Source organism: Mus pahari, chromosome 15 (genome assembly GCF_900095145.1).
Source record: "Mus pahari chromosome 15, PAHARI_EIJ_v1.1, whole genome shotgun sequence".
NCBI classification, from domain to species: domain Eukaryota; kingdom Metazoa; phylum Chordata; class Mammalia; order Rodentia; family Muridae; genus Mus; species Mus pahari.
The window spans coordinates 37,931,863-37,957,728 of NC_034604.1; the positions used below are offsets into that span (position 1 = coordinate 37,931,863).

The 25,866-nt window shown below is 42.9% G+C and overlaps 1 protein-coding gene across 2 annotated transcripts in view; it reads right to left on the minus strand.

Moving 5' to 3' along the window:
* Ppp2r2b (protein phosphatase 2 regulatory subunit Bbeta) overlaps positions 1-23,842 on the minus strand; it is a 407,624-nt gene extending 383,782 nt beyond the window's left edge. The window contains exon 1 of one of the 2 annotated variants that reach the window (XM_029547262.1): positions 23,408-23,842. In XM_029547262.1, the coding sequence (XP_029403122.1) occupies positions 23,408-23,486 (79 nt within the window). In that variant the 5' untranslated portion in view covers positions 23,487-23,842. The remainder of the gene's footprint in view (positions 1-23,407) is intronic. The other variant, XM_029547263.1, reaches the window with a different exon arrangement.
* Positions 23,843-25,866: the final 2,024 nt, after the last annotated feature.

The window sequence follows — 25,866 nt, forward strand, 5'->3', positions numbered from 1 at the left end:
CACCCTCAAGTATATTTTTAGGACTATGTAGAGACATCATTAAATCAGTAAGGGTTTAAAAACAGAATGAACTCGGAGTAATTCATGAAATAAGGCAAGCTGTTATTCTCCTAGGGTTTATACTGTTTAGGTTAAGCAAGAAAACAAATGACAGAGTAACACAGCTGGTAGCAGCACATATTATAGAAAAACAAGAAAAGTAGAAACAACATGAAAGATGCGCCCTAGATAGCATGGACCCAACGATCAATCTTTCTCAGGGAAAGCACTGTCGAGATCCTAGAGGCAATTTAATGAGGGTTTCGGAAGGCTTGCTTCTATTAAATCAAACTTCTCAAGGATTGCAAGGATACTGCAATCCTAAAGCACTGGGGAAATTATATTTTGCTGTTTGCTTGCTTGTTTTAGCAGGGTAGAAGCAAAAGATTGAGAAAATTGAAATTCTAGAGGACACAGCCAGGAGATTAGAGAAGATAGCATGAATAGGGTACTTAGGGCTCATTATACGAATTTATCATAAGAATCACTATTCATTTGAAATATTCTTATATCTTTATATAATATGAGGCACAGAAAGATCCACAAAGGAGTAGCTTAAATTCATTCAGTTAGAGATGGGAAACTCATAAGTGAATGCAAACAGCTAAAGCCACACTACTTTCTTCCAGAGTTATCTAGGGGTTGCCAGAATCTGTAACCTGTTTTAAACCACTAAGATACACTGTTTCTTTCAAAGGTGAAATAATGCATAAGGACTTATTTCTTAAGGGATTTTTCATTTTTAAAAATAACCCTATAAGCCTGGTAGTGGTGGCACACACCTTTAATCCCAGCATGCCAGAGACAGAGGCAGGTGGATCTCTGAGTTCCAGGCCAGCCTGGTCTACATAGTGAGTTCCAGGACAGCCAGAGCTACTCAGGAAACCCTTTCTCAAAACAAACAAACAAACAAAGGAATCCTAAAAACTCTATAACACAAGGATATTGTATTCCACACAAATCTTTTATTTCTTATGAATACATCAAATTACTACTACAGTTTCTGGGACTTTGGGCTTATAGGTCCTTCAGCCTGGAACCACCTTCCCTAAGCTTTTTGTGTGGCTGGGTTTTTTTTTTCTCCCCAGTTAAATCTCAGCTTAGATGAGTCTCTTCACAGATGGCTTCCATGTCTAGTCTATTCTGACTACTTCCCATCCCTTAGTTCCTTTCCTATTCCCATCCTCTTTCTGAGTTATTCCATGCCCTTGTCCTGATTTAAATTTCTGGTACCTGATGCTCTCTGTCTATTTCTTCCTTTGAAGCACTATGAGTTCTCAGGTAATGGTAGCTTGTTTACTGAAATTTCTCAAGCCTTTCTTTTGTCTGGCACATTACAGAAGCATCAAACACATTTGAGAGTAAGAAAAATTGTAGACATACGGTGGATAACTACTAGGGGGGTAACCAACCACTTTTGACTGGATTTGAGGGCTATTCTACAGGGAAGAATCCATGTCTGATACTGGAAAACCCATCAAACACACAACTGGGGCAAACATAGACCCCGAGGGGAATACATTATTGTTGCTTAGCTATATGGTAAGAGTTCAAATGGCTCATAAATATCTGTTTATACCCATAGACATATGCTACTCTGAGCTTTTATCAGAGAAATGTCTCTTTGAAGTGAATTACAGTGAATGTAGACTTTGGGAGCCCCAAGATGTTAAGGATAAGTGAAACTGAGTCTTAGGCTCAAAGAAGATATTTATATCACCTCCTTTAAGGCTCAGGGCACACTGCAGAAGTGGGTGCTGAAAGAACGTAAGAGCCTGAAGACATGGGATTGTGAACTCATAACAGATGTGGTTACTGGCACTGGGCCTGAATGGAGATTGGCCTTGCCAGCAATCATCTATGGGTAGGGAAGTGGATCATGGCACCCTTCTACTTAGTGATGATCTATTAGCCTCTGAAAGATTCTGAGAGGAGGGAAGTCATTGTCCTCAGATGTGTCTTCATTGGTGAGCCTGCCAAGCTCCAATAAATAGTTTCAAACCCACAGTCTCAGATACGGCCCTGATTAAAAGTAGATGGGTCAGAAAACAAAACAAAAATTCATGAATGTGAAAAAGAGATCTCTAAGTAGGAAAGGGTATAGATAGAAGGGTATGATACAAGGGGAGTACAGAGAGATCAGAGAGGACAGGGAAGGAAAAATAACCTGAATGGCGTGTATATATGGAAGGAAGAAAACAAATATGGGGAAAAGGAAACTTTACATGTTGTTAGAGGGGACACAAACTAGTCTGACCACTATGGACATCAATATGTAGGTTCCTCAAAACCTCCTATAGGTCTCTTATGAAACCACTGCAGGGAGTTTACCCAGAAGAACTCCAAGTGAACATACCAGAGAAATATTTGCATACAAATGTTTATTGCAGCACTAACAATGACCAAGTTATGGAACAATCCAAGAACCCATCAACAGAGGGATGGATAAAGAAAATGTGACTTAAACACACAATGTCATTTTTTAATTGTACATAAAAATAAAGTTATATCATTAAAAGGGGGAATGGATACTATTGGTGGTAACTATACTAAGCAAATTAAATCAGTCACAGAAAGACAAATGTTGCATCCTTTATTTCATTTATGGTTCTCAGATTTTTAACATAGACCCATAAAATCAGGTATGTTTATGTGACACTAAAGTGGAAGCAATAGGGTTCAAGGAACAACCAATGGGAAGGGCTAGAAAGGAGGTTGTGGTGAGGGCGGGGTACAAACTCAAAGTACACTGTGTCCTTGCAGGAAATGGCATATGGAGAACTCAGTGCACTAAGATGCAAAAAGGTGTAAGGAAGCATCCAATTAACCATCATCATTCTTAGGGTTATAGCCTACAGATCCCAGAGACGTTCATGTATCTAGAGCATATTCCCACCATGCTGTGCTGGATGGTAGCATCAAATAGGACAGGAGAGATCGACAACTGAGGACTGAGAAGCCCTTGTGAAAAGGTACCTATAGGTGAGTCATCTTGCTAAGAGAGCCATCCACGGGACCATTATTGTTGCTTTTAATGAAAATGGCACTCACTGGCTTATAGATTTGAATACTTGCTCTCCAGCTAGTTGCTGTTTGCAAAGACTTGTAGCCTGTTGGAAGAGGTATATCACTGAGGTTTGAAAGTCTCCTGCCATCCCCAGGGCACTGTTTCTGCCTCCTCTTGGTGGGTTCTGTTTGAGATGTGAGCTCTCAGCCTTTCCTTCTGCCATGCTTTTGCTCTGGCACCAGGGACTCTAATCCTCAGGAACCATAAGCCCAATTAAACAGTCTCCTTTCTAAGTTGCCTTGGTCATGGTGTTTTATCCCTTAGGTCACCTTTTTGGAGGATGTAGTTATACTTAGGTGCATGGAAAGTCACCAGTTTAACTTTATCTAATTCTTTTTACGATTTATCTTCTTTTCCTTTCCCTCCTTGCATGTGTGTTAGTGTGTGTAAAGATGTACATACACATGTAGGTAGGTACACATGTACATACACATGTAGGTACACATGCAGGTAAAGGCCCAAGGTCAACCTTGGTGTTATTCCTCCAGAGCCATCCACCTTAATTTTTGAGACATGCTCTCTCACCAGGATTTTGGGATTCAGTGAGGTTAGCTGGGCAGTGAGCGAGCTCCAAAGATGTTCCTATCTCTACTTTCCCACTTCTAGGACTGCAGGAGTTCACCACCACCATCTTTGAGAGTGGGTTCCAGGGCTTGAACTCAGATCTTCATGCTTGAGCATTAAGAGCTTTACCCTCTGAGCCATCTCCCCTTCCCATGAGTTGTTGACTTTTTAGCTTTCACTTTAACTTGGACCTAATAGTTCACCTGCCTCCCCCTAACAGAATACACAGCATGAAAAATGTACATGCCTTTACCACACAAGAAGTGTTCAGAGGCATTCTCAGAAAATCTTTAAGAAATGAACCGAGAAATGGGTTGGCGGTTGATTCTGCCCATGACAAGAGCAGTAGGGAGAACAGAAAAATGACAAGGTAGAATACCAGCTAAGCCACACACACTTATTCCATATACGTTTATGTTCTCTCTCTCTCTCTCTCTCTCTCTCTCTCTCTCTCTCTCTCTCTCTCTCACACACACAAGCTTATTTAGAGAAGGAGACTACCTCCCCCTCTATGATGGAAACTGAGGTCACACGAAGCAAGCAGTTCTTTAATTGAAGGTTGCATATTACTGGAGCCTCTGAAAACTCACTGGGTCAGTTCAATAACCTGACAGTGCTGTAGCCAATAAACAATGTTGTGTGATGTCCAGGGCTCCCATGCTCACCTACGGGATCATTTCCAGGTATTATTTCAGCTTGGATTTATCTGAATAGGAGCCAAAAGTGTAATTTCCAAATAGAAGAGTAGGAATGACTACAAATAAAGAAGAAGTCTAGAAGAGGCTGTTCCGGGCAGGTACAGCCAAGCTCAGCTTGGGTCAGTTAGCCAGGGGAAAATGCAGGTTGGCACAGTGTCGCACTAGACGTTGGAACAGGAGAAACTGCAGGGCATCAGTTCCGATACTCTATGGCTGTACTAAATTCCCCAGGCTGAGTTCTCTTCAGACTGGCCCTAGGACTACTGAATTTAAGGGACTCCGTGTGAGGAAGCAGGAGATAGGAGATCTGGTTTGGAATTCATAAGTGCCCAATAAGAGGAATGAAGCACTTAGACTTCTGGAAGGTTTAATAACTTTTCAGTTTAGTCTGTGTGTGTGTGTGTGTGTGTGTGTGANAGAGAGAGAGAGAGAGAGAGAGAGAGAGAGAGAGAGAGAGAGAGAGAGAATAGGGCCAATTTCAAAGAGCTTCCTTTACAAAATTGTAAAGTTAATAGTGCCATTGCATAAACTTTGCTCAGCTATTTAAAAGTAGCAGGAAGCTGAAACTGGTCCATTCCCTGGGGATTATCAAGATGCCTGCCAGCAGTGTGAAGTGAAAGAACCTTTGTGGCACATCCTTGGAAAGTGTTTTTACTCTGGAGAGTCGCCACTAGCATCAGAGCATCACTGGATGGTGGGACAGGATTGTGAGGAATAAACTGCAGAGCAGGGGGCACATGAGGTAGGTCTGAGCACAAGCCATTGACAGAGGAGCTGTGTGGTTGGGCAACTCAAGTAGATCTCCCTATGAAATGGTAGGTCTGGCTAAATGGCATTCTGCACGCCCTTCCAATTCAACCTGTGTGATGAGAATTTTCTGGAGTGCCCGGGACATGTCAGTGCCACTGAAAACTGATCTGTGCACAAGCCAGGGAAGAAATGAAGCCTGCCCTTTGGCTTCTGGGTTCAGCTCATAAGCTCTTCTCTTACTGAGACTTGGAGAATAGTGTGCCTGTCTGTGAAGGTCACACCTCAGCCTCCTTTCCCCTTTGTTATCAATGCTGATGCTAACTCTGGAGTTAGCATCCCAGCTTGAATTAGACACACAGACACACAGACACACAGACACACAGACACACAGACACACACACACACACACACACACACACACACACACACACACAGAGACAGAGACAGATAGAAACAGAGACAGAGAAAGAGAGAGAAAGTTAGGGGGGAGAGCCCTGATCACATTAACACTATTACCTTTTCCTTTGCCAAGTAAGGCACAGTATTGCACTTTGTATTTTCTCCCTGAAAGGCACTGGGATTCTTTTAAAAATCGAGATTCTTAGGTTCCACTCAGGACCTACTAATTCTAAGAGGATATTGAGGGAAATAAGTCTCTTTCTGTCCTGTAAAGATTTATTTATTCTTATTTTATGTGTATTGTTGTTTTGTCTGGGAACCATGTTTGTACAGTGCTGATAGAAGGGGAAAGAGGATGTTAGATGCCCTGGAATTGGAATTATAGACTCTTGTGAGCCCCCACATAGGTGTTTGGAATTGAATCTGTTTCCTCTAGAAAAATAGTCAGTGCTCGTAACAGCTGATCCATCTCTCCAGCCCTGGAGGTAAGCTTTGAAACCAAGCACTGTTGATCATTCTTACATATGCCAAACAACAGTTGGAAAGCATTATCCTAGAAGGGGCCAAAAATTCATAATTCCACTTGCATATGCAGCTAGCTTCTCTCAGTCAACACAGAAGCATCATCTCACAATCCAAGTGCCAGATGCAAGGGAGAGCGAAGGCATGAGGTGCCTGTTCTCGTGGAGTGTGCACTCTAGTGACAGGAAGCAAGCAAGTAGAACAATCTTTGAAATGAAGCAAAGGACAAGACAGGCAGAGACAGTGTCTGTGATTGGGATGGTAGTGTGTAAAGACAGAAGTGAAAGACACATCATATCCCACAGGGCCTCACAGGCTGTGGATAGACTTTATCTGTTCTAGACAAATGACAAGACATTGTCAGGGATGCACCTGGGACAGGCACTAGAGTATTTAAATGTATATTACTCTATGTTTGATTTATTCCTAGGTTGCAGGTCATTATAAAGAGTAGGTTGGTGGGAACGGAGGAGTAACTTACGTAACACTTTTTCTTTTTCTTATCTTTTCTCTTGTCATTGTTTTACTGAAATAGTATCTATAGAGATCAGGCTAGACTTTAACTCACAACCCTCCTGCCTCAGCCTCGGGAATATTAGAATTTCAGACACTCACCACTATGCCCTGTATTTTATATTGATTTTCATATGACTTCCTATTCCCAGCTGAGGTCTTGTGAGCCACCCAGAATAAGTGTGTTACTTAATAATTGGCTTCAGCAAAGTGGTCAGACATAAAATTAACTCAAACAAATCAGTATCCTTCCTATACTCAAAGGATAAACAGGCTGAGAAAGAAATTAGGGACACCCTTCACAATAGTCACAAACAATATAAAGTATCTTGGTGTGGCTCTCACCAAACAAATGAAAGATCTGTCTGACAAGGACTTCAAGTCTCTGAAGAAAGACATCGAAGACCCTAGAAGATGGAAAGATCTGCCATGCTTGTGGGTTAGCAGGATTAATACAGTAAAAGTGGCCATCTTGCAGAAAGCAATCTACAGATTCAATGCAATCTCCATCAAAATTCCAACTCAATTCTTCATAGAATTAGAAAGAGTAATTCTCAAGTTCATTTGGAATAACAAAAAAAACAGGATAGGGAAAACTCTTCTCAACAATAAAAGAACTTCTGGAGGAATCAGCATCCTTGACCTTAAGCTGTACTACAGAGCATTTGTGATAAAAACTACATGGTATTGGTACAGATACAGGCAGGTAAATCAATGGAATAGAATTGAAGACCCAGAAATGAATCCATACAGCTATGGTCACTTGATCTTTGACAAAGGAACTAAAACCATCCAGTGGAAAAAAGATAGCATTTTCAACAAATGGTGCTGGTTCAACTGGCAGTCAACATGTAGAAGAATGCAAATTGATCCATTCTTATCTCCCTGTACAAAGCTCAAGTCCAGGTGGATCAAGGACCTCCACATAAAACCAGATACACATAGTCTAATAAAAGAGAAAGTGAAGAAAATTCTCGAACACATGGGCACAGGGGAAATTTTCCTGAACACAACAACAATGGCTTATGCTCTAAGATCAAGAATTAACAAATGGTATCTCATAAAATTGCAAAGCTTCCGTAAGGCAAAGGACCCTGCCAATAGGACAAAATGGCAACCAACAGATTGGGTAAAGATCTTAACCAACCCTACATCCAATAGAGGGCTAGTATCCAATATATACAAAGAACCCAAGAAAAACCAATTGACTCAATTAAAAAATGGGGAATAGTTAAACAGAGAATTCTCAACTGAGGAAACTTGAAGGGCTCAGAAACACCTAAAGAAACGTTCAACATCCTTACTCATCAGGAAAACACAAATCAAAACACCCCTGAGATTTTACCTCACACTAGTCAGAATGGCTAAGATAAAAAACTTGGTTGACATAAGATGCTGGTGAGGATGTGGAGAAAGATGAACACTCTTCCATTGCTGGTGGGATTGCAAGTTGGTACAACTACTCTGGAAGTCAGTTTGGTGGTTCCTCAGAACATTGGACATAGTACTACCTGAGGGCCCAGCTATATCTCTCCTGGGCATATACCCAGAAGATGCTACAACTGGTAATAAGGACAAAAGCTCTACTATACTCATAGCAATCATATTTATAATCACCAGAAGCTGGAAAGAACCCAGATGTCCCTCAACAGAGGAATGGATACAGAAAATATGGTACATTTACACAATGGAATACTACTCAGCTATTAAAAACAACTTCATGAAATTTGCAGACAAATGGATGGAACTTGAAAATATCATCCTGAGTGAAATGACTCAGTCACAAAGGAATAAACACGGCATGAACTCACTGATAAGTGGATATTAGTCCAGAAATTCGGAATACCCAAGGTTCAAGTCACAGATATATGAAGTCTAAGAAGAAGGAAGACCAAAAATGTGGTTGTTTCAGTGCTTTTTAGCTGGGTGAACGAAATACTCACAGGAGGAAATATGGAGACAGAGACAGAAGAAAAGGCCATCCAGAGCATGCCCCACCTGGGGATGCATCCCATATACAGCCACCAAACCTGGACATTACTGTGGATGCCAGGAAGTGCTTGCTGATAGAAGCCTGATATGGCTGTCTCCTGAGACGCTCTGCCAGAGTCTGACATACAGAGGCAGAAGCTTGCAGTCAATCAGTGGTCCTGGTTGGAGAAGTTAGAGAAGGGACTGAAGGAGCTGAGGGGGTTTGCAGCCCCATGGAGGGAGCAACAGTGTCAACAGGCCAGACCCCTTGGAGCTCCTGGGGACTGGACCAACAACCAAAAAAATACACATGGGGTAGCCCATGGCACTGGCCACATATGTGGCAGAGGATTGCCTTGTTGGTCATCGATGGGAGGAGAGGCCCTTGGGCCTGAGGGTGTACGATGCACTAGTGTAGGGGAATGCCAGCTCGGGACGATGGGGGTGGGTGAGTGGGGGAGCACCCTCATACAGGCAGGGGGGAAGGGGATGTGACAGGGGGGTTCTGAAGGGGAGACCTGGAAAGGGGAAAACATTTGAAATGTAAATAAAGAAAATATCCAGCCCCCCCCCCCCCTGCAAAAAAAAAATAGAGAAAGAATTGGGACAGAGGAGAGCAGGCCTTCCACCTAGTCTGGGCAGCACAGTAGATGTGATTCTGGTTACAGGGGTTGCTGGGGTTGCAGGTAAGCTGGCCTTGTTGGCATGAGGGCAGAAGAGCTGTCTCTGACCCTTTGCAGGCTTCAGCATTGGATGAGCTAGCTAGGGCAGTGCTGGAGAGGTCACCCTGGTGGTTTGGGTATGGGAGAGCTGGCGGCTGACCAGCTCAGATACCACCCAGACCCAGATCTAGGACTTGGAGTTGACCCACCCCAACATCTACCTCATCTGTGAACTGCTGAAGTGTGGGAAAGGGGCTAGCCCTGCATATCCAAAGCTGTAGGATCTCCACAACACAGGGAAACAACAGGATATTCGAGAGGAGTCACACAGTAAGGATCCAGTATTGATAGTGAAGCAGAAACTACAAGCCTTGAACTTGACCAATGACTCATTGTAATGAAAATTTGCATGCAAAACCATGAGGACAAAGTGGCACACTGTGAGACACACTACGTATCCACAAGATTTTTTTTTTTTCCTTTTGGTGGAGAGGTTGCAAGGGCAGAGGTCAGGTATGAGGGGACAGGAAAGGTGTAGAATTGGGGTGCATGGTGTGAAATTCACAAAGAATCAATAACAAGTAAAACACAAAAATGTGTTTTCTGCTAAAAAAGAAAGGAAGAGAGAGAGAGAGGAGAGAATTGGGAGAAAGATTATGACAATTGTTAATGACAAGTCTTACATCAAAATATAAGTTTGTCTACATTCAGAAATAGAAGCTCGCATCCTTACCATGACTGGCCGCATTGGGAGACTGAACCTTTAAAAGGTAATTAATGTTAAAGGTGGTTACCAAGGGATGGGCCCCAGCCCAGTAGGAATGGCATCCTTTTGAGAAGTGGAAGAGACACTGGAGTGAATATACCAAGGAGAGACTCAGGGAAAAGGTAGGCATGTGTAGGTACAGAAGCGAGGCCCCTCTCTACGTCTCTTGTCTCTGTAAACATTAGTCTGTTGGCTTATCTCTAATAACTTCATGCATGAAGGTAGGGTCACGTTGGCTATGCTTGGTTATTTTCAAACATATGCATCTACTCAGCCTTTCGTGAGTACCTTGTATGTGCTTTGCAAACATTTCTTATTCAGTTTCTCAGTAACGCCGAGGTAGAGCTTATGAACATTATCCTATAGGTGAAAGAATGGAGGCTTAGAGACAGGCTGTTGGCTAGAGGAAGCACCTGTGTTTCAGAGGCAAGACTGATAGGAAAGCCCCCTCTGTACTGGAGGTGGGAGAATGAAATCTGAAGCCAGCTGCCCTGGGTTCAAGTTCTACCCCGACTGCTTGCTAGCTGTGTGACTTTGTGCAGGTTGAGTCTCTGGTACTCAGTGTGCGTATGTATCAAATTGGGGAAAAACTTCCCTTTCCTAGGGGTTATTAGAACTAAATGTGTCCTAAGCTGGGGCTTGAATGTGAAACATCCCAGAAATTCCCCAAGGTTTGAACACTGTGTCTCCAGCGGGTGAGGCTGCTCTGGAAGGCTGGTGAACCTTTAAGGGTGAAAACTTTGTGGAGAAACCAAGGCACTGGGGCAGACCTTGGGGTTTTACAACCTGGCCCTATTCCCTGCCCTGTTTCGGCATCCTGACTGTGGACACTGTGTGACAGGCCACCTCGTATTCCTGCGGCCATACCTCCCTCCCTGCTGTGATGAAGTATATCCCTTCTTAGGGTACATAAGTGCTAAACTAATCCCTTCTTGAGTTGCTTCTTGTCGGCTATTTGGTTACAGTAGTGAGAAATGTGTCTAACACAATGAGCTAATTAACTGAGTCATTAGAATTAGACGTGGCAACAACATTCTCCCAAATATGACTGTCTTAGGGTTTGTAATGCTGCTATGAAACACCATGATTAAAAGCAAGTTGGGGAGCAAAGGGTTTATTTGGCTTACACATACACATTGTAGTCCATCACTGAAGGAAGTCAGGACAGGAACTCAAACAGGGCAGGGACCTGGAGGCAGGAACGATATAAAGGCCATGGAGGGTTGCTGCTTCCTGGCTCACTCCTTATGGCTTGCTCAGCCTGCCTCATTATAGAACCCAGGATTGGCCCCACCCACAATGGGCTGGGCCCTCCCACATTGATCACTAATGGAAAATGCCTTATAGCTGGATCTTATAGAGACCTCTTTTTTCCTCAATTGTGTCAAGCTTTCCAGTTTGTGTCAAGATGACATCAGACAAGCCAGCGCAATGGCCATTGTAGTCATAGCAGGCTACTTGAAGGAATTTGAAACCACTGTGCTTCCTACCCATCTGGTCATCTGCTTCATAGGACCATGAGAAGAGAGAGTGATAAGATAGTCATTTGCTAGCCTTTGCTTACAAGACGGACTTTTGGTTCTTTCTCCCTGGCCAGCCCATCTCATTGCCTACATATGAATACTCAGCTGAGCAAATGTGCAATGCTATCTAGTGACATTGGTACAGTAGCTCAGGCTACCTGAATAAACAAGATCTGAATGCATTCTTGGGGATGCGGTCCTAAGACAGCCTTTCCTGCCTTGTAAAAACCATGCTTTCAAATGCAGAGCTTGAAAGAGAAACCTCCACTCCATGCCTGGAATATTTACTGACTGTCAAAAGGAGCACAGAGATTCTTCTACCACTCATTGAAAATTGAAATCTCTCTGGATGTCAGGACAAGGGACAAGTCCCCATATTATTTAGTCATAATCATAAACAAAATTCAGGCATTTGGAGCACACACTGAACCCATATGTCTGTTTACTCTAAGGAGACAGCAAGGACCCTTTTTAGAGATCACATATATGTGTTTGGTATATCCCCTCCATGAAGTATGTTATACATTCTTTTTCCCCTGATCTTTTCAGAGCAGTTATGACATTTTTCAAATCTGCTATACAACCTAACCATTGTTTCCTGAAATTTATACCCTGACATAATTTCTAGTTCCTTTTTGGTTTGAGTCTAAACTCCATAACTCATGTCCACAGACACACAAAGTTATGTGGCTCCAGAGCCTTCACCTTCCCCTCTTGGTCTCTGCATAGAGCCAATTGGCTTTCCTTCATTCTTTTTGTGTTTAACATTTTTGTCCATGCCCAAGATCTTACCCAGTCTTAGGCGTGCTAAGCACAGACTCTGATGCTAAGCCACATCCAGGTCCTTCCTTTACTCTTGATTCACCTTTGGTCTCTGTTGTCTGGACCTCAAATATGCTCCCCTTGACCTGGAAAGTTCTCTTATTCTACCTCACTAAGTTCTGTTTGTCCTTCAGATCTCAGTGCAGTGAATTTTCATCAGAGTCATTCTCATCTTCCTCTGCACAATGAACAAAACCTTATTAGACCTTGCCCTAATGTCTACACTCTCCCTCTCAGTGTTTTCCCAGGGTACAGTGAGTTTATCTGTCTCCCACAATGGCAGGAGCTACAACTATTTTTAGTGTCCACTAACCATCACCTAGATGGCATCTGCCACAGGATAGAGATGTTCTTTTTTCATGTATTTATAGTTTTTGAATGGACAAAACAGTTTAGGAGTGTCTCCACTTACAAAGATGCTCACTGGTCTACCATTTTTTGGAACAGTAGCATCCCATGAATCACCAGAAAGACCTACAGCAGACTTCCCTAAAGCACATCAAAGCTATACATAGATATACCTCCCATTTGATTTTCTTGCTCACTGCCTTTTCAGACACTTATGAAGATTAAGACCTTGGGCATCTCAACCATCTTTTCTCTCAGTCCACTCTGCCTATGAAGAAACGATGACTCAGAAAACTAATGGGCCAGGCTCCATAATGATGACAGTGATTTCACTATCTGTGATTTTCCTATTAGATTTCTAAAATTGGGTGCCAGTGAAGGGAAAGCCTAAGGGCACAAGTATCAGGAAGAAAATATGGATCCAGAAACATAAATTAGAGCATCACTGACTAGTGTGGGGTACAGATGAATGCCAGGGAAAGTGATAGAGTTTGAGAGAATCAAAAATGAAAGCAAATTCCTTTGGATGAGGACATGGAGGATTGGGAGGAACTCTGGCTGTGCAGTCGGACAAGCTTGGCAATGTCCATGGACAGAGAGGCCCTGGGAGAAAGCAGAGCTACTTAGGTGTCCACCTGGCACATTTTGGTCAGCATCACTTGTCTTTACAATAAACATAAAAAGGGAACATTGTTTCTCCCATTTTAAAGTTGGATAAGCAGACATGGAGAGAACTAGTCCTCTGGTTTTAAGTCAAAACCAGAGCTCACCAGATTCTTATTGTTTCCAACTAAACACATCATCTGCTTAATCACCACTTGGTGTGTTCACCTGTGCAGTATGGGTAATGCTATGCAGAATTGCTGTGAACATTAACCTTCATGAGACAACACAGAGAATCATGAACACACAGTTGGCGTTGATTCAATATTTTTTCTGTTCCCCATGCTTTCTATTGGATTGTGAGTTTCTTACAGATTTTATTATACATTTTTGTAAATAATTACTACTTCCAGGTTTGGAAAGACACAACAGAGGTTGTACTTTGCACAAGGAATGTCACTTCGTCCGACCATAATAGCACTGCTGTAAAGTGCCTATTACTGTATCAGATATATAACACAATCAGCTTACGAAGGAAGAAGGCTCCCAGCTTCGACCATCTCAGGATGGACATCATAGGACCTATTATTTCTAGTGTTTATAGCATCACAGTCCATCCTTGAAGTAGCTCTTGGTAAATCAGCTCACTTTGTAACCAGGGATTAAAAACAGGAAAAGGGATGGGGGGGGTGTCCTACTATTTCCTTCAGTGTAATCCTAAATAATATAAACCACCATGAGGTCTTACTTCTTAAAGGTTTCACTATTTCCTAATAGTGCCATAGCAGGGGAATCAGTCTTTAACATGAGCCTTTGGAGAGATAGCAACCATAGCAATGGTTCACTCTATTCCAAGGGACCTCTCCAGCACAGGATTAGTCAGCTTCTTAAGACACGACAGTGTCAGAAAATGACCTGAATCTAGCTAGCCCCAGGCCTTTTCCCATCCCTGCACTATATCCAAGTGCACAGGCCAAGCATTGATACCTGGTGTTTGTGGTGACAACCATGAAGAATATTAATATTAATAGATCATTTTTCTCCAGTTAATCACCACTGGGTACCACTCCATATACTTGAATTATTACATTTACTCACTAGAGCAACTGCTTGTTACATGCATAAATTCTATTCCTCTTTTCTATGTGACAAAATGAAAGTCCAAGGAATTGGCTTTCTCTGTTACATAGACATTTTTGTCAATACCCAAATAATGAGGCTTGAAGAAAACTTACAGTTACCTTGTAGCGGACCAATACTTAACAGAAGGTAACTGACATCCAGGACAGTTACACTGACCTTGACTCTCTTGCCAGGACAGATTCTGCCAGATATCTTTAGTTGCCTTTACCTGATACAGAATTTCTTTAGTTGCAGAATTTTACTCTATCATTTCAGGGTACCCAGCTGAGCAAATTTATTTCTTCCAGGACTCTCCCTACTATGGTTATTTAATTCCCATCTTTGACTCATATACTTGCCTGGGAAAACCAACCATCTATATCTAGAGTTCCCATGTCCAGGAAATCACTGAGCTATGATATAGTCAGATGGATTGCTCATGGTTGAATTTTAGGCACCATGTTTGTGTGTGTGTGTGTGTATGTATTAGCATTTTAAAGTAGGAAGAATCTCATCTTTCATTTCTCCGTGTGCTGAAGACAATTCCTGATATGTGGTGGGGCAGATAATGACCTGGCCTTCAGTGTCAGTCTCGGTACAAATTCTGACAGGCTATGTTTTAGCCTCATAGCTTTAGGTGCTTTACCTAACTAACCATTGCTTACCTTGTATCTTCATTTGGCCAAAGATACAAAGGTGATACTTTTGTAAAGCAGTAACTATGTGTTTAATACAGGCACATAACAAGCTTCTAGTGAATGCTAATTTTGTAAGCAAGCCCCTCCCCCCAAATCAATAAATAAGAATCTACTAATATTGATATGTGACTCCTACTGTGGCAAGTGAAACAGGGATAAAGGAAATGACACAATGCTTCATTCACTGAATACATGAAGGCATTACGGTAGCTGCTTTACAGCTCCATTTTTTTTCCATTTTCATAACCATATATTGCTATTGTTAGAGAAGGAATACACTAGTTTAATAATTGAAAGCCTGTCGGTCATTATCAATGTAATGACTAGATCTCCAGGAAGTCTGATTTCAAGCACATTTCTCCCCACGTCATACTAAAACTTCATGCAAATACTCATTCATGTGGTCACTCATGCAGCACACAAATGCCCATTCTACACTTACTATGATGAGCTAAGGATGGTGCTTGGTTGGAAACCTTTGCTACGGTAGGTGTATAGTTGGGAAAAACAGTCAATAGTTAATTAGTTCATAACAAGCAAGGTAGGATCATCGGCATAAAATAAGACAAATCAGAGCAGTATAAAGGGGGGGGGGAGAGGAAAGAGAGGTGGGGGGAGGAAGGGAGATTAAGATCGGCTGGCCTCAGATGGAAGGCCAGGAAAGGGTTCTCTGTTACAGAAACATTTCGTGAGATGGATGTGATAAAGTGTGATTGGATTGTAGGTATTTTTAGGAGGTTAAGCCCAGGGGGATTTACCACAGAAATGGAAGATGAATATGGGAGAAAGCAAGGAACTGTGGACGATTCTAAAAGAATAAACCTTTTTTTTTTTTTTTTTGGCTGGAGTAACTAGAAGAGTAGAGTTTGCTCTAATTTCTTAAGCTGGATAAATATGCTGGACAAACAGGTTTTCTCCAGGGCAGAAATGAGTTGTTTTTTTTTTTTTTAGATTCTTACTATGGTTTCATGTGGAACTGTTGATTGGGCAAACAGCTAGAAAGTACCTGGGGACTCTACGAAGGTCTGGACAGAGAGAGAGAAGAAACCAGAAAATTTAACCCTAGAAGGCAAGTCAGTAAGCTCTTTGGAAGGAAGCAGTGATCCTATAATTCTGTGAATGATATACATTCTCACAAAACTCGCCTTGTAAAGTGATGCAAAGAGGAAACCAGAGAAAATAAGGGGGAGACAGCAAGTGTAAATGACTATTCCAAAGTTTTTTTTTTTTTTTTTTTAAATTGGTCAAGATGATTGGGCCATGGCTGAAGGAAGATACAAGATCTTGAGATGACTAAGGCCAGACAACTTATCATGTATGTGTGGACTGCATACAATGCTTTTCTGGAAAAGCTGTGGGCACAAGTGCAGGTCTAAAGTGAGCTACAAGAGGGAATGAGACCTTCCCACAGTGGATGATCAGAAGGCCCACTCATCTACTGTTCACCAACTTAAAAAAATATGCTTAAGACATAAAGCAGTATCAAATGACAATACAATCTTTTCCTGTTTGATTGTAGCAAAGTTCCCTTGATGCAGCCACTGTCATTTTTATGTTACAGAGAAATGCAGCGTGCTTTGGGATGGGTTTTAAATGTAGGTATACATTTGTGAAGATGAGGGAGATTGATTAGAAAAACAGTTGTTAGAGAAAGCTGTGGGTGGCGGTGCATTTGATGTGGGCTCTGACAAGTAGGAGGCTTCTAAGTATGCGGAAAGGATTTAGAAGAGAGTTTAAGAAACATGAAAAATAAGAAATTCTGTAAATAACAAAAAAATGCAACCATAAGTCTATTCTTTGTATGTACTCTGGCATCGGACTGCATGAGTTATCATCCTAACTTTTGCCCTCAACAGGAAGGAGGCTACAGACAAGTTACCCAGTTTCTCAGAGACCCAATAAAAATAGTGGTCACCTCAAGATAGCTGTGATAAACAGACACAAACAGTCATGCACATTTACATCATATACACACATAGTAGAATTACTGTGAGACCTCAAAAGACAGTCTGTGTTCTGGTCAAGCGAGGCTTACTTCAGAGACCCAATAGAAAACTCTACAAGGGACAGAACAGTAAGCCACAAGATCTTGAGATGACTAAGGCAAGACGACTTATCATGTATGTGTGGACTGCATACAATGCAGACACAGGCGCCTGACACCATTAGAGAGCCCCCAACTCCATAATCTTGTGACTATCAGTCATGTAGAGTAGACAATGTCCCAAGCTCCTGTATTCTGGCTAGACTCCACCCCCACAGTTACCCTGGCAATAGCCGGGTATGTTCCTCCTCACAGTTACCCTGCAATAGCAAGGTAGTCTAGCCTACTATAAAAAGAGCTACTTGGTCCCTCGTCTTTCTGTTAAGCTCTTGTCTCGCTTGTCACTTCTCTCTCTCTCTAGCCCTCTTGCTTTCCTTCTCCCCCCTACTTCTCCCCTCTCTCCAAGTGGCCATGGCTGGCCTCTACTTCTCTACCTTCTCTTTCTCCCTCTGCTTTTCTACAATAAATCTCAAAAACCATGGACCGTCTCTTCTCAAGACTACCCCCACCCTATGCTAGAACAATGGAATAGGCCTTTCCCTAAAGAGCTTCATCTAATCTCCCACAGGAAGGTCTCCCAGTGTTTGCAGCCACTCACCCAAGTAGGAACCACACAGCATCTTCTCCCCCTGCCCCTTCTCCCTTCAGCACCCCTGGGCTGACTGAGCCGCCCCCAGGGCCCCCACTTTGTTCTCATCTCTTCTGAGACAAGCAGCGGCTTCTGGGATGTCCAAGACTGAGAACCTGTCAGTCTCCAAACTCCGTGAGGCTCAGAGACCAGGGACTGCTACCTCTCTACTCCTTCGGACAGGGTCTGTGGCTTCCCACAGCAGACACCCACCTGGGCAGCATGGAGAGTGTGCTGCAGTCCCCAGCATCCACCCGCCCAGAGCCCCAGAGCTCTGGTGGGACACAGGTCATCTCTCCCACCCTCTTTATTTCCCCACACATGGCACCCCACAAATTACAACATCATGTTTTTCATTTCTCTTTACATAACCGTTACTTATGACATAAGAGTTGCAAAAACACACATTTGTGTGCATAAGGGAAGTAACTTCCAGCAGGTGTCATTGAAAGAGACTCTGCTCCAAGTTGACCCTCTGGGTGAAGCGTCATTATGGACAAAATATGGGTGACTGCGTTCAACCACTTTCCAATTCAGTTCTTAATTTTCAAAGGTTGCCTTGAAAGTCTAATGAAAGTGAGTGGGCAAAATCCAGGTGGCTCCTAGCTGTCCAGCACACAGATAAGTGCATAGATAAGGAGTTCCTTTCAATAAAATAGAGAGGCTGTCCTCACAGAGACTCAGAAGGAAGTATACAGGGTGATATGGAGGCTATAAGGGATCTAATGTTAGGGTCCAAAGGCTTAGTCTTGGCTCTTGGCTCTGTCGGTTTATTAAGTTTGGGCTGAGCTAATTCTTCATTTAAAACATGCAAATAATGGTATTCAGTAAGAACGGTCATTGTGAGGAGCAGGCCAGAGACGCCAGCCACGGTCTCTGGCGCCCAGTTGGGATCCCCAGGCTTCCTGTTGGTTGGTTGTCTTCTTGTGACTTACTTTGTCTTATCAACTCTGTGACTGTAGTTTGTGTGAGGCATATACCTCCAGTTTTGAAGTCTTGATGTTTTCCTAGAAAGAGTTCTTTTAGATCATTTTTCTAGAATGGGCGGCATTTAGTACACAAGAATGTGACAAGGATAATTCACATATAAATGGGGGCACATGCAAGACACGCCCCCTTATTCATTTAGGAAAGGAACCTCCCCCCCCACTTTAATTGGTTAATAACCAAAGGTTTTCCAGTGTCTGCTCCTAAATCAGGCTCCAAAATCTCACCAAGACTCTTTTTATTTCACTGGCCCACCCATTCTTTGGGCTTTTTCCTCCCCGCTGGCCTATTTGCTCTCTGACTAGTTTCCTTTAGCTATCATTTAGTTATCTCCCCAATTCTGAAGCCAATTTTTTCTTCTTGGATGCTTCCTCTCCTATCTAGGGGAATAAGTGAAGTGATCCCTTAACCCAGTTATATAGAAGCAGAGACAGCACAACAGCATTGTCTGGCTGTCCTCATTTCTAATGACACCCTCTTATCTCAAGGTAAAAAGCCATATGATCAACTCAATGGCTCAGTCAGTACGGTACACATATACAAGCTTGACAACCCATTTGATGACCAGAGCCAACATGGTAGAAGGGAAGAGCTGATTCCATGTACACCAGGACACATTCTCAAACAAACAAACAAATAAACAAACATGGCTTCAAAGAACAACACCGCAGTAAACTCCATGTCTTAAAGTGTGTCTACTTGTAGCTCCCCAACCTTCAATAAGTAAGACAACTTGTGTTCCTGTGTTTATTTTCAGGTGCTTTTCACAAGATACACACATGATTTTGCATTTCATCTATATGATACTGCCATATGTGTCATCCTTCCAGTCAGTGAAACTCTATCCATCGTGTGTTTGGACTTGGGATCATGCTGGTGCTGGAAGTATAACAGAAAATACAGTGATGCATGAGCTTGCTTTTACAGAGATGCCAGGCAATGTAGCAGGGTAACAAACATGTCATGACAACTTATTCACAGTGACAAACTAGGTGTGTTCTCTGAAGTGAAGAAACACAGTCTTAAATAGCTATGATGAGCTGAGGGCCAGGGATGGATTACGGGCTGGAACTGGGAGTTGAAGTCTAGAACAGTGCGTTATGGCAGAGGGGATTCCTAAAAGCCTGTGGTTGGAGGGAGAATATTGAGGGTTGAATGGACTGTGTGGCCAGCAGCCAGACATGATGGAGATGCTTAAAGCCAAGCAGGAAGAGAGAGGTTGGAGAGGTAGCAGAACAAACAGGATTTTAAATACAGATATGTTTGAGAACACAGGATGGAAGGAAGATCATTTATTTATTTACTTAATGTAATTCATGCATGTGAATGCATGGGCACACGTGTATACAGAGGCCAGACCACTATTTGGGCCACTTTATTCCATCACTCTCTACTTTAATGCCTTGAAATGATCTCTCATGAAACCAGAAGCTTGCTCTTTGGGGGAGTAAGTGAGCTCTTCATTCCCCAGTTCTGGGATTACAGGTATACATTGCCATGTCCAACTTTTATGTAGGCGCTACAGATTTGAACTCTAGCCTTTATGCTTACAGAGCAACCTTTCTTTTTTTTTTTTTTTATTATTATTATTTTCTTTATTTACATTTCAAATGCTATCCCGAAAGATTCCCATACCCCTCCCCCCACCTCTGTTCCCCTACACCTTTCTTACCTACAGGGCCATCATCTGTCTCTGTCTCTCTGTCTCTCTGTCTATCTGTCTATCTATCTATCTATCTATCTATCTATCTATCTATCTATGTATCTATTTTTATGTGTATGGGTGTTTTGCCTGCATGTATGTCTGTGTATCACCGGCATGCCCACCCCTGTGGAGGTCAGAAGGGGGGGGTCAGATGCCCTGGAACCGGAGCTACAGATCTCTGTTAGATGCCACGTAGACGCTGAGAATTGCATCTAGGTCTCCTTACTGCTGAGCTGTCTTGTCAGCCCCAGGACTCTATAATTTAAACGAATCATTTTTAGTACTCTATAGAGAAACAAGCTTCCACCTGCTGGATTAAACAGAGAAAGAGAGAAAGATAAGAAGAACTCATTTGTGAGGCTCACAGAAGGCTCTTGATCCTCTTTCTATATGAAGTGTTAATTTTGTGTTTGGGCCAGCATTAAATATAACAAATTCAATGTATATGAAGGTCAGTTTTCCATTACTATTATTAACACCCTACTTGTGATATTCTGAATGTTTTTATTTGAAGCTATCCTACAGAAACCAAGGTTCGGAAAGGCAAAAACCTAATAGCACCTTGCTGGTATGCAATATAGGTAGGGTCTGTCCCAAACCATGATCTTCCTTGTGTGGGGAAACAGCACTGAAGCAACATGAGGAAGACCACGCGAGTCTTCAGAGTACAACCATTTCTTTCCCTTAAGAAGCCCAGAGCTGCTTTAGGTCCTAAACTTGTTTTAGAATTACTCTTAGGAGACTTTGGGGGAGGGCATTTAATAGTTACTTGCCTTTCTGAGAAAAATTAAAAAATGATTCATTCTTCATTTACCAGTTAAATACAAGATGGCATTCATAGCTAGAAATAAATAGTTTCAAGTGTAGAGTAATCATGTTGCTAAACAAAAATACACATTAACAGAAAAGCAAAACAAACTCGGAGTCATTATGGCATGTTTTTCTCTTCAGGTGAGCTTTAGTTTGGGGAGACACAATGGTGTGTTATGAGGAAGCTGCTTCGGTCGGACTGGAGACAGCAGAGTAAAGAAAATATGAACCTACTAGAAAACTTGGGACACTATAATCAAAGCCAGGCAGTGCTTGCCGTGCACTGAGCTTGAAGAAGTCTATTATCTGTCACATTTCATTCTCAGCTACCACTGGATGAGGGCTTCTTATTTCTACATTACAAAAGAGATTGGGTGCAGAGCAATTAAGTATAGTAGACCAGCTGGCTCGGTATCTGACTCACGTCTTTTCCACTATGTCCCAAGGCCTTGTCCATGATGTTATTTTGATGGATGCTATCCTCCTACCTAATTCTCTTTATTATATTCACAGTGAATTCAAATACACAACTCTTTATTTCCATCCTTAAGCTTGTTCATGGGGGTGAAGCAGAAGGTGTTTGTTTTGAGACAAAGTGATGTTTGCATTTTGAGAGAATTAAGTAAATTGGTTTGAAATCCTTCTTGTGGTAGCAGTTTTGTCTATATGACCAGAGTATTTAGTTTGATTACCAACCGAGATCAAGTTTTTGGGCTTTCAGAGTCTAAGCTGGGAGGAGAGAAGAAGGAAGACAATCAGAATATAAAGCCATTTAGGACCCTCCCAAATGGCTTTTGGTCTTCTGTATGTAGAAAGTTCTGGAGATTCTGGTCCTTGCTACCTTCTTCTGTCTCCTTCCTCAGTATAGATAGGAATAAATGTGATATTTATTAGGTTTTATTCCACCCATGGGGAAGAAAAAAATCCAGTGGGTCATTTGCTTCTTAGCTATCAATACATTTATTCAAAGGGACACATGGAAATATAAATCATGTAACTATCACCCCCCACAGTCTCAAATCTAAAGTCACCCCAAACATGTACTTTCTTTCCCCATAGGAAGTGATCAGAAATCTACTTCACGATAAAAGTCTGCTTCTCTCATCTGCTATACACAGCCCCAAGTGCCAGACTCCTTCTGCAAGGATGACAAATAAGGGTGGTTTCAGAGCAGGCCAATCACCCACTCCATCCTGGAAGATGATGGCTGGACTGAGCAGGACTCTCCCTCAGAGTCCTTCTTAATACAGTTCCACTTTTAGGATGACCCCCTCCAGCGGAAAACTCTCCAGCTTACTTGCTTTATCTGAAACTGCACTTTCCGGAGAACATCAGACCCAAAGACACAGGCACATCACACCGGGAAGACAAACAACCAGCTCCTTCTGGAGAGAGGCTGAGATCTGCAGTGCTTAGTGGAAGAGGTGCTGCCCGATGTTTACAAGGCGCACATGTGCACACGGAAAGAACACACCCATGTATAGTGCACACGGAAAGAACACACCCATGTATACATGTCATGTCTGGCAAGAAATCGACGAGGCAGTCTAAGGGAGAAGCAGAGACCAGGGAAATTCTGTACAAGGCCCAGACCATGCTTCGTTCCTGGAATTAACTTGGGAACCCCCATAAGAGAGATTTCTAGAAAGTACCAGAAGTCAGGACCCCAAACAGACTGAAGTACTCCAGTGCAACAACCAGCGCTCCACAGTCACAGACGAAGCTAATTCTATTTTGCTAATTGCTTTCTTGGCATGCACCAAGTTATTAAGCAGACATTGACAAAAACAGAGCTAGAATAAATGTGTGTGGCAGCACCCACTGACTGTTTGTCCCCGGCACTAGTTCCACTGACTTGTTTGCATGTTAAATGGAACAAGGGAAATTGATGAAATATTTCTGAATGATTTTTTTTTTCAGAACCGCTGCCAGCTTAGAGATCACCTTTGCAACAGTATCCTGCTCTTCAGAGAATACTTCCCTTTCCTTGGAGGAGGCAGGCTGATTTTCGGATCAGATCTATATGTCAGAGGCAAGCATTCCCCAGGAACGACAGTCATCTAGTAAGCTGCAGAAGCAAGCAGCGTCAGCAGAACCTGTGGGAAGTCAGACGCCAGCCCACTTTGTCCCACCCACCCAGACACACTCTCCCCCTCTGATCTGTACCTTCAGTATGGCAGCTGGAAGATAGGATGGTGTTTGGAGGTCTGAAGATATAAGGCAGGTAACGAGAGAAGCATTTCATCTTCCAAAGGAAAAAGAAAATTCTAAATGAAAAACCAGTCTCCCGAATCCATAAGGATTCTCTCAGCCTTGAAAGCTGGCTACATCACCAATATGTTTATGTAGGTTCTCTCCCAGATCTGCAGAGCTGGGAAGCCCAAGGAATCACTGGAGATGGGTCCCATTTTGCCATCAGCGCCAGGAAGCAATGCCTTACATTTCTGCAGGCAGCTCAAACTCAGAAGCCCCCAAGCAAGCTGGGATAGAGCCTCTTCATTGGCTGAAGCTTCTCCGAGCAGGATTGCTGAGTAAGTCAGTCCTGCCTGTAAACACACGCTGAAATATTCTGCCTGAAGTCTCTACCTTTCCCTCCGCGTGTCCGTTTCTCAGTGATAGCAGTGCAGCCGGACACGGGAGTGGGGAGGATAAGTGACCATCTCCTATTTAGCTGAAAGATCAGATTAAACAAAGACAGCTTAGTGTTCTGCCTTGGAGGGGTTGGCTATTCAAAGGAGCCACCCGCAATGCCATGGATCTCAGGAATATTAAAGTACAGTGCAATGAAATGGGTCTCTGTCCTGAGCTTAATCTAGATTTAGTTCTTTTTTTTCCCCCCTTTAATTCTAAAGATCAAACAATAGGGCCATTTATCATTTAGGTGAAGCCAAAAGCTGGGTTGAGGAGTCAGGGGTGCAGGGCTAACACAGAAAGATTCTGTGTTCCACTATAGAATTCCCCTGTGTCCAATACCGCCCCCCCCCAGCCCTGAGCCATAGCACTGAAGTCTGAATTTGATCCTGATCTGCACTCTGTACAAGTGTAAAGCCACAGCCCAAGGGACGAGGCCAACTCAAGGGAACTGACCCTTCAACAGTTCATGCCCCTGACAACATAGAAAAATACAATAAGTAAGTTAACCCAGGAATTATACATCTTTCCCTAAATTCAGAAGGACAGATAGAGGGAAGAGGGAAGGATGGAGGGAGGGGGAGAGAGAGAGAGAGAGGGGATATTAAAAGATGTGACTGCTCACTGGACACGAATTTGGGGGTTAGTTTAATTTGGGTGCCTAAAATAAAGTGACTTCAGAAGCCATGCAAGCAAGCACAGGGCTGCAGTTCAGGATTTATAAGTTCTGTCAAAGACGCTATTGTATATGATGAAGAGAAAGAGCGAATGTCCTTTGTGCCGTATTCAGACACACAAGGGAACAATTTAAATAGTCAGTGAAAGAAAGCAGATATTCCCCCCTGAGAGGGGCATTTAAAAATAAGACTTAAAATAAGAAATGCCTTGAAAAACCTCAGGACTGTTTTTAAGACATTACAGGTTCTCTACTGTATTTAACTGAGCACTGAGGAAGGGTGCTTGTATGTCTAGGAGAGAATGTGACAGAGGAATTATAAAGGAAGGCAGAACAGGAGATTGTAAACAGACACTCCCACTGTTCCTCCTGCCGCCAGCTCCTCCCCCCCACCCCCCTCCCCACCTCCATCTTCAGGTCTCTCACAATGCAAACACAAACTTCTGGCTGGGAGAGCCAGCCCATTTGGCACAGAGATCACCACAAAATCTCCTTAAACCCACAGCCTGGTAGAGTAGGCCATTCCTAGTAAGGTGGGGTTTGAAAATGCCTAAGTCAGTGGTGCTCAACCTTTAGGGCCCAGCCCCTCTGGGGGTGGAACAACGCTTTCACAGGAGTCACATGTCAGATACCCTGCATGTCAGATGTTTACATTATGACTCATTATGGTAGCAACATTACGGTTCTAAAGTAGCAACAAAATACCTTCATGGTTAGATGTCATCACAACACAAAGAATGGTGTTAAAGGGTTGCAGCATTAGGAAGGTTAAGAATCACTGGCCTACCCTACCCGGGGATCCATCCCATAATCAGCCAACAAACCCACACACTGTTGCACATACCAGCAAGATTTTGCTGAAAGGACCCTGATATAGCTGTCTCGTGTGAGGCTATGCCAGTGCCTGGCAAACACAGAAGTGGATGCTCACAGTCAGCTATCGGATGGAGGAGGAGCTAGAGAAAGTACCCAAGGAGCTGAAGGGGTCTGCAACCCTATAGGAGGAACAACAATATGAACTAACCAGTACTCCCTGAGCTCGAGTCTCTAGCTGCATATGTAGCAGAAGATGGCCTAGTCGGCCATCATTGGGAAGAGAGGCCCCTTGTTCTTGCAAACTTTATATGCCAGGACCAAGTAGTGGGAGTGGTTGGGTAGGGGAGCAGGGCAGGGGGAGGCTATAGGGAACTTTTGGGATAGCATTTGGAATGTAAATAAAGAAAATATCTAGTAATAATAACAATAAAAAGAATCACTGACCTAAGTGATCTAGTTGCCCAGTGGATGATTTCAAACTCAGAACACAGGAGCATGGAGT